The sequence below is a fragment of the Rhipicephalus microplus genome, chromosome 9 (assembly GCF_043290135.1).
Source record: "Rhipicephalus microplus isolate Deutch F79 chromosome 9, USDA_Rmic, whole genome shotgun sequence".
NCBI classification, from domain to species: domain Eukaryota; kingdom Metazoa; phylum Arthropoda; class Arachnida; order Ixodida; family Ixodidae; genus Rhipicephalus; species Rhipicephalus microplus.
In genome coordinates this window covers 62,886,599-62,896,593 of record NC_134708.1, presented here as the reverse complement: position 1 = coordinate 62,896,593, position 9,995 = coordinate 62,886,599, and the positions used below count along the sequence as shown (strand labels likewise).

General features: G+C 45.6%; 1 protein-coding gene across 1 annotated transcript; it reads right to left on the bottom strand.

The window, feature by feature from the left end:
- Window positions 1–251: 251 nt before the first annotated feature.
- LOC142772283 (uncharacterized) lies at window positions 252–7,579 on the bottom strand. Its single transcript, XM_075874481.1, has 2 exons — window positions 6,377–7,579; window positions 252–443 (listed from the first exon to the last, which is right to left on the bottom strand). The coding sequence occupies exons 1-2, from the start codon at window positions 7,577–7,579 to the stop codon at window positions 252–254; spliced, it is 1,395 nt and encodes a 464-aa protein (XP_075730596.1).
- Window positions 7,580–9,995: the final 2,416 nt, after the last annotated feature.

Here is a 9,995-nt window from a genome sequence, read left to right as displayed (position 1 = left end):
GTTCATGAAGTATCAAGTGTCTGCACCTCCGACTCTGCACCGCTCCCCCACCTGAATCTCCATTATGCATTCCTGCCTCTATGTAGCGCTACCTATACTTGTAATTCAACGCATATTCAACTCGGCGAACTTCCATCAAAGAGACCCTGCAACGGTTTTTAAAGTTTTGTCAGCGTTTAGGTTAGAGCATCATGAAACCATTCGCACCATAAATTGAGCGACACAGAGTATACCAAGGCCGCTACAGACAATTATATCATGCCCTCCTTCTCAATTATGCCTGACCGCCGCAACTCACGAGGCACGCTGGCGATCGCAGAGCTCTCATGAGTGCGCTCGCCTTTTTGAGCTTTCACCAGTCTAGACCCCCGAGATGGCACACCGACAGGTTGCGTGCAGTCTCGGAGGCCATCACGCAGTGCGCCTGGCAGCACGCACGCCATCTGGCAACAGAAACAAAGACCACGAAGTAAGTGGTTGATATCTCCTCTGACAGGTGCTGCCACCCTACCAGTCGATCTTATATACTTCTGCTCACTCTACAGCCCATGACAGCCAATCAGATAAGCAGCCATGTTGATGTGGCTGGTGACGTGCTCTGTGCAGAGCATGTTGCTCTATGAATGGGCAATTTAAAAGGCATTCGGCCGAGTTGCTACGATCTGCACCGATTTCCAGCAATTGGCAGCTTTAAAGCGTAGTAATAAATTACACAGTTTACGCAGAGTGGTCAAATTGGTCTCTAAATAACCCTTGAGACTTAATCTACCAGCCCAATGTGTTTGTACAAAATCACCAAAACCGTTCCAGGTTATTTTTAACAAAAGCCCAGTGTTTTATCGGCCACTAATATAAGTCATTCCAAGACAAACCGTTACAAAGTGCCCAGCTATAATTCATCGTCACCAACAACCACAGCATCTAAAATAATTCACAGCTACACAGGAGCGTGATTTGCTTAACAGACACATATAGGTACTTTGCGGTCACAATCGCAATTGGCACACTGGTAGAGTTTACAACGACCAATATTCTACAATGTGTACAAATTTTCCGTCCTTCACAGCATGGTTCACGTGTTCATAAAGAAATGAAGAATGGCAAGCAAATGTAAATACAGTAAAATAGGTGCTGCTAATTCGATCACTGCACTCGAGTAGTGTCAATGTTCTTGACAGCAAGGCTATGCATGGCTTGCACTGCTGGCCCTAAAACAGCCATGTTGCAGCACCGACACAGTGGGATGCGAACTCGGATGTTACCTCAGTGCTATCATTATATTACGTGCTGGTTCCTTTGTTATTCATGCACAGAGACACAACAACATTCCAGCGACGTCGTCTCGTCAAAGCAGGTTAATCTCTACGTGATTAGACTGCCTCAAAGTTGGAATCATGTCTTACATTCATGATGCAGTCTACCAATATACAATAAAACGTCGATACGTTTCTGAAAAAAAAATGCGCACAGTAAGTGCAGGAGCTGACAATAATTATGATCCAAATTGGTTTAATTTATTTTCGCGATTGCGAGCGTAGCAGCCGGGAAATCATTTCCCTGTCGCAGTGGTCTAAAAGGTACTCGGCTGCTGACCTGCAGGTCGGGGGATCGAATCCGGGCTGCGGCGGCTGCATTTTCAGTGGAGGTGGAAATGCTGCAGGCCCGTGTGCTCAGATTTGCGTGCATGTTAAGAAATTGCAGGTGGTCAAAATTTCCAGATCCCTCCACTACGGCGTCTCTCATAATCATATCGTGGTTTTGGGATGTTAAATCACACATATCAATCAGCTGAGAAATTGTATTAAGCGGGAATGTATCAGTTGTGTGTATAGGTCCACACAACTCCACGAGCTTGCATATTCAACGGAAAATTAATTATGGTCGTCAACCGTCTCTAGATTCAAGTTCAATTGGCAGCTGAAGCACAAGGCGAATTGACTGACGTCAGTGCAACCGTGAGAGTAATAAGCATGGCCGTACTGCGACTCCGCAAACACATACCTAATCTACAGAAAGCTCCTGGTGGATATGCACCAAAGAAATGGGGCAAACATTACCACTCGCAACTGGGGCATAAAAAATTAGACAGAAAAAAGGTGAACGAAAAAATTAATTAGCAAAGAAGTAAATGCATACATAAATCCATAACCTGCATGTTGCACTTCTAGGCCACATAAACTGAGGTGGAACTGCTTCAAAAAAGCATATGCTAAACTTTTAAGTCTTAATAAATGTATAGATAAAAAAAGTAAGCAAACAAAATCCTTGTGCGAAACAGCTTGGCTGGTCACCCACCTTCACAGAGTGAAATAGCTCCAGGTTTTTCCAGAAATTTTTGCAACACCTCCCCCGCAAAAACATGCACATATAGCTGGATTTAATCATTATAGCCTGCTTGAAAGATTATGCTGATTTCATTTACCTAAAAAGTCTCAACAAGTGCCAACGACAGGTGATCAGAGTACAGGATTGCCGACAAGTTTCTTCGGCTACGTTGTACCAATTGCAAAATATCTACTACTGACTAGAATGATGAATTATCATCATATTGATGTAATTCATTGATAAAATATTTTAGCTGATTGAGAGACGGCATCCTTCTTTGGAGAAAAGGCGTACGTTTTTCTGTTTCTGTGCACTATTGGGAAGGAACAGACAACCAACGCTGAGCTAACGATAATAAGCATTTTTGTTGTTTGAAGTTTTCTTGACATGACATGTGCTTGAAATATTTTGCTAGACACTTGATGATAACAGATGCATGTTTAACAAAGACAGACATGGGCATTTCGGCAGGATATTGAAAATATTGTTCAACTATTCTTCAAATGCTTGATGCAAGCAGATAACCATCGCATATTATATTAGTTGTCATGGTGTTCAATTAAAGTAGCATTACTGCCTGCAATCTTTACAAAATTATTGATATTGTATTAGCAGCTACTGTCGAACATCTGACAATTTATTGCAATACTTACACTTGCTTTAAACTTGGTCTATAATAACTCATTTCGCGCATTCATAGACAATCGATCATAATGCGCACCTTAAATAATGGGGGGGGGGGGGGCTACATGCACAAAAATGTCTTACATGCAAGCTCCTTTTCAGGGCATGTGCACGCAACTACACAAATCGGAAACTGAGCTGTACATTCCTAAATATTTCACGGTTTCCATATCATGAACACACTTCACAACAATGGACAGAATCGCTCAAATGTGACACGGTCCACAGAACTTCACCACAGCGCATGAATGAATGAATGCATTCATTCATTCATTCACCACAGCGCTACACACAACAGCACTCGTACGGCGTTGCGCATTACGAAGGACAATGACGGGCAATGAAACTTGCCCATCCTTATCGTAGCAGAAGCTAACGCTCGCAAGCGTTCAAAATTTATGCATACTATTTGCTGCGACGAACGGCACACACAGAACACACCCTACGCTAACACTTGTTGCGGTGACTACAAACTTTTCACTTCGGCGCGCACTAAACGCATATCCTGCTTTAGAAAGGTGGATGATTACAGCACAGAAATCTTCGAAGTTCTTTGCGATTACACTTGAAAGATGGACGGTACTACCCAGGAAACACACGAAACGACGACACTCGCATCCGCAAACACACTTTCTACACTGTGCTCGTTTCTTCGTTTCCGCAGTCGATCGCACGTGCTGACGGGGCAATGAACACTGACTGGCTACCGATATCTCCCCTGGAGTCTCACAGCGCTTACGATGGTCGCAACGATAAAATCAGCTGTTCTTTTTTTTTTCTCCATGTCGCTGCAGCGCCCGTTTCAGCAAGCGCCATGTTTACCAAGCGAGCCGACGGTACAGTGGCTAGAATAGGAGAAGTGTGAAGACCGCGCCGCCTGCGCTGACGCTCTCTACCGATGCCTCGACCGGCGCTGTCTAGGTGGCGCTAGTTGTAGCTTACACGTCGCTCGCTCGGCGGCTCGCTGCAGCGAAGCTGCCATGTCAAGGCTGATTTGTGGCTGATATGGTTTTGTTTGTACCGTAAATTTTATGTGCCTCTACTATATTGCAGGGCGTAAGTGCATCATATATAAATGAACTTCGCGGCAGATATTATCAAACATTTTCACCGTATGGTGTGACCATACCCATAGCATGATAAGTGAAGCTTTACATCAATCGCCAACATCGCGGCCAGCTAAGCTTGCCACTGCTAGTGATCGTTCCTTGGTGCTAAGAAATGTAACCGATTAACCTTTTGGGGAGGATTGCCATTTCGCTAGGTTATAAGCAAGCTGAGAAGCACAAATGCTACTGTGACGTTGACATCAATTTCGTTAATGTTGTTATACTTAACATTTTGCATGAGATAGTTTTTAAGGACTTAATTATTCTTGCGTATTCACAGTGGAAATAATTATCGATTAACAACTGCACAGAAAATCGGACAGCGTTTTACTTTTCTTTCAAATTTTATTTGAAGTTGGGGGCATCATAGTAGGGAACAAAGCTAGCACACTACAGTGTGATGCACATCACATCGTTCTTCGAAGCTTGAGGTGGTTTGATCTTTCTCTTGCAGAACTTCTCTGTTTGTTTAGAGATTTTGTGAAGAAGTGAAGCCGTGTGAGAACATAAAACTTATGTTGCTCGTCAGATCTTGCTTGTGCGGGTCCCACCCTACGGATGGTACGGTCTGCATTGAATTAAGAAGTTAAACTGTAGTGTCCCTTTGGAGCTTATTATAACTGAACCACAATGTAAATGTGTCCTCCAGTGCCTCCACAAATGAAAATAGCTCAGGTGACGGGTACAAGAGCCCTCCAACATCACAGAATGCTGCGAATGACGCAAGGTCCTTATCTGCGTTCTCGAGGGATATGAGCAGCTGCTCAAAAGTCCCGGCATTTCGTTGCCATAACTTTCCTCCGCGCCACATAGCCAGCCATATAGTACACCAGTCTTGCGTCACTGACTTGCACAGGTTACACATGGTCAGAAAGGACAGTCGATGCCTGTAGCACACTTGAAGCTTCATTCAGGTTTCCAGTGTCCAGTAAATTGTCAACATAGTTGGCCACTTCATCAGTTCCAACTAATGACGTAAGTGTGCCACCTGCACAGTTGCCCGTGTCTGGTGCTTTTACCAAATTGTAAAAGCTAAGGGAGTTCACGGCAGTAAGGAACTGGGTCGATGTTGGATGATCGTTGCATCCGGATAACTGACAAATTCTCCCAAATAGCTTTTCGATTGGATCTTGGCTGAGGCGTGAAGTCAACAAATATTTGTACTGCACTTCCTCTGACAGGTATGTTAAAAGTTCCAAAGTGCCTTGCAGAGTTACTCTTAGACCTTCTGCAGTGCTAGCAGACAAAAAGCCTGTCTTCGTAGGTCCGGTGCAGGCTTCCCAACGGTCTAAATATGCTAGAACACCCTGCAGTACTCTTTCCTGTTCAGAATTTTTTCTCAGTGCCGTTAAAATCACTCTGGATGTCATCACAACAATTAGCTTTTCCATGAAGCGAACAAATTGTTCTGTCGCTTCTCTATATGAAGATGACTATGAGATTGCTTCTTTGTATAAGAAAAGCCCACGTGTACGTCAAGGCTGAAGAGATGAAATTCATAGATCACTTTCATTTTTTCGAAGTTGTTGGGGTTCAAGTGCACTTCTGTAATCTTAGGCATAGCTTTCAACGTTGTAGCACACTTGTTCAAGTCGTGAGCTATCCTGATTGACCTAACATCAACGTGCCCATCTCGTGTTTTATAGCCATTTTTTGATGAAGCCGTTCCTGATGCACTTTACTAAATGCGGAATGTCAGACAGAAAGAAAAGCCGCCTCTTGACGTCAGTTGGATGAGGTGCTGAAGGCTTGAGAGCTGATGCCGAACCAGATATGCCAAATCGAAGCCACATTGCACGGTTAGAAGATGCTCCATCCGATGTCACATAGTCTACCCTGAGGCCAGCATTCTCTGCCAGAATAACTGCTTCTAAAATGGTTTTGGAAAGCAGTGGGGCTTTCACATTGCCTCTAGATGCAAATACACCCAAACTTTGGTGCCATGAACCTGACAAAGGTTGAAACATTATCACAAGACCATGATCACATGGAACACTTTTGTCAGCCTCGGGAGTGAAAGAACCAAGGTCTACAAATCCATGAACTTTTCCACTTCCCCGCTGAACACCAAAGTTTTCTGCAAGCTTCGTTTCGTCAACGATCAGTCCGCCATGACGTTCAAAGTCTCCCATATTAGCAGTCTTCTTAGAAATGCCCGAGAGGACACATTTATTAAAACCAAAGCACGTGTCGTACTTCTTCGTGAATGCTTTGAGGCATGTACGACTGGGTAGCACAAGAATTTTCTCCCTACGCACATGCTCATGAAGTCGTGGGCTCTTCATGTGCATGATGACACACTCCAACATCCACTCCGGGTTGTAGCGCATGCCATTTCGGGACTTGCGCCTTGCAGCTTCAAAACACTGCATTATAGCGTTTTTCTGTTTGGATGGGAGCTTGTCTATTTTGCTCAAGAGTGCGCTTTCTTCAATTTCTTCATTCTCTAGTTTTAGCTGTGCAATGGTCTGGTCGAGAGTCTTCACCTTGTTCCTAAGGCGGCGTACTGTTTGAGCTTTAACTTTCAGCTTTGTTGCATAAGTCAGTTTGCCTGCTGTTTTCTTTTTCCGGTATCTCTGATTGACAAGGAGATTTCTCAAGTACTTGCAACTCATGCAGCGTCTTTCATCTTGACTTGAGGTACCTTTACACTTGTGATGGTAGAGCTTCCCATTCCAGACCTTCAAGTTCTTACCAGATGATGCAAAAGGAAACTCGCACAACAAGCTTGCCCCTGAACACACTGGCATGGCATCAACAGTCTCCAGAAGAGAAGCTGGTTCATATGGCCCATTCATCGAAATCTTCACACCACGCACAAATACTTCATGTGATATGGCGCTTCCACTAGCACAAAATTTAACAAGTTTCTCTGCGTGTAGAAGGCTCATGTCCGAGCTAGGCGTGCACAAGCTGTAGGTGACATTTAGCGGTTCCTCACTGAATACGTGCCTTCCCCACCGATTTGAAGGAAGTGGAACGTGCTTGTAGTCGTAAACGGGCGCAGCTGGAAGGTCGGGTGGCTCCGGTTCATTCTGCGGCTCCTCTTGCGGCTCCCGGTCGTCGTCCTTTCGACGTCTTTTCTGAGTAATCACAAGCGGTGGGTGTGATCTCTCCTTGGGGTTTCTTTTTTGCGCCACACGTTTCGAGAGGTGAAAAGGAGCATTTGGAAAGATCGTTGGCACGGCATGCGGCAATAGTACAGGCCTAGCTCTGTCCAAACGCATTACCTCACCGTTAATAACGTGCTCGAAGTGGCGCGAGATGAACTGCTGATTGAAGTGGAGCTCGCAAACGGCAGCGTTCTTTTCCAAAGGCTTGTCTGCTCTTGGTATATTACGCTGCCACTGCTGGAAAAAATTGTCGTCTTTTGGGACTCCGAACAATGAAAGCTTCTGCTTGCACGATTTGTACCCAGTTGAGCATCTGGGCACAAAACAGTGGCTCTGACGTCTGCTCATGGCACGCACTCCGCAAAAAAACATAACGTAGACACGAGAAGGCTGTCTGAGCAGCAGATGCAGCACGAAAGAACAGCTTAAACAGGCAAAAGAATCACGTTTGACCGGCGAGTTGCAGCGTTGAACAACGTGCGCAGCCTGAGAGCCAGACATGTATACGACAGCGCGCGCCATCTAGCGGAAACATCGCAAAGCGGCGTCACTACCTCCCATTGCAGCCGCTTGGCGGTGATCACACTTCTAGTATTCTAGCCACTGTTCCGATGGGGCGGCGGTCCATGCTGTTTTTCGCAGTAGCCAATGAGAGGCGAGCCATGCGAGCCGGCTTGCGGCTTGCAAAAGTTGAGAGCCATTCTGCCTGACGTCGCAGAGACGGGGAAGTGTTTATGTGTAGAGGGAAAAGAAAGGAAAGGTGAGCCCCGTAACTGTCTGCATCAGGGTGAGACACCTCAACACCGCTCTCGCCCATTTGTGTGGTGCGGGTGTTCTATCTATTCTACCGCGTCTAAGCCAGCGTTTCCAAACGATCCCACAGAAACCATAGAGTTTTCCACAATACTTACTAGAGGGAACTCTGGTGCTAGTGTCTATGGGAGCTGTAACGCACGGCGCTTCAGCGAGCATGGAAATGATGTGTAGTACACACATTTGTCTAATATTAGTACTTCTGGCCTGCTTTTGGCTCCGTGTGTGTTCGTGTGGCTTGGAGCTGTTTTCTTACGAAACAAGTATTAGCAAATGTTCAGCCGTTGCGCTCCACCATTTTATTTTTTAAACTTACTTTCCAAATTGGCTCACGAAGTTCAAAAGGGATCAATCTTTCTTTCAAAACAAAACCGAAACACAGCAATAAACGGAGCCGGAAGTACGATTCGCCGCCCGCAAGTACGAAGACTAGGCAAATGTGTGTACTACCCATCATTCCCATGGTCGCTGAACGATCGCAGTGCCAGAGTGCCCTCTAGTTCATTTTGAGAAACTCCATGACACACGGAGGAAGCTTCCTCCGTGCTATGACAGACATAGAGTTTCTCGAAATCACCTTTCCTTCCTCCGTGCTCAAAATTAACTAGAAGGAACTCTGGCGCTGCGATCGTCCAGCAACCATGGGAATGATGGGTAGTTAGAGGTGTGCGCCGACTGCCACTGGTCGGCGCGCCGCCGCCGAGAGTTTTCGTCGCGTCGTCGCCACCGGCGCGAACTGTTCGGCGCGCCGCCGCCGCCGCCGCCGACGTTTTTCATCGGTGGAATCGGCGCGCCATTCATGCACCAGTACCGAATTTTCACAGATTTGTCTTTTTCTTTTTCATCTTGATTTATAGCTTCGTTTCACATTTATGTAGCCAGTAAAAAACAGGCTTCTTAGTTATCTTCATCCAGCTTTAGAGACCGAGAGTACCACTATGAACAGCGGCACAAGTTTGGCGGCCGCTGCATGAAATGACATATTGGACAAATTGACAAAAAATAAATGTAACAGTTACAGTAATGCATAGGCGCTGCCATCTGAGGCTTAAAGTATATTTTGCTGGTTTTCTATGCCGTAATTAGCAATGATTTTGGTCATACAACGTTGAATGTACTGGCCCAGCGTGTTGATGCGTGCGAGTTCACAGTAGCACTATTCGAATATTCATATGGATGCAAAACGGCATCATAATCAGTCCAAGATGGCAGCCTATGATCGTGCCCGAAACAGGGCGTATACTCAGAAGAAATGAAATGGTAGCAGTGCAGCACAAATGCAGCGCGTTAGGTGAAGAACTACACAAAGCCCCGAAGGATGAAATCGAAAGGGAGAAGTTTAATGGAGATTAGAAGCGTCGAGGCATAATACATGCTCGAACCTACTCAGGGTATATCATCACCTATCCGTGGTGTTAAAGTTGATAATTTTCGAGGATGACCAGTCATATGCAGCGTCTCAACATGCTGCAGAAAATATTTGATGCCTTTTAATTCAAGCATCAGATATCCGGGATGAAGATGCCAAGGCAGTAAGATGGCAAGAGAGAGAAAGGAAGGCTGGGGGATTAACCAGATCTTGGCATCCGGTTTGCTGCCCAGCACTGGGGGTGGAGAAATAGGGGCGAGAAAGGGGGTGTAGAGAGACAGAAAAGAAAACGCATGTGCACTCAGGAGTAGGATGGCAAACTTAACAGAGGATTTATTACATTCTGTACAGACAGGGCGAGAGATCTCTTGCGAATGAGCTGGGTGGCTCATTGTAAAGTGTGCGTTTTGACTAAATCAGGGAATGGGTCCAGAATGCGCTGTTGAATCACGGGGGACACACACCATTTCTGATGGTGCCGCTCACACTCGCTCAAGTCAACGTCTTTGATTGGGGCGTGGACACCACACTGCACATGTGGCACCCAGAAACAACTGTGGTCGTCACGTCGAACGTCTTATG

Excerpts from the sequence above, each read along its gene's own strand:
- LOC142772283 (XM_075874481.1), bottom strand. The coding sequence starts at position 7,579 with ATGAGCAGACGTCAGAGCCACTGTTTTGTGCCCAGATGCTCAACTGGG. Across the intron at positions 444-6,376 it reads GCCCACGACTTCATGAGCAT|ATGGCGTGCGTGCTGCCAGG; the intron begins GTGCGTAGGGAG and ends TTCTGTTGCCAG.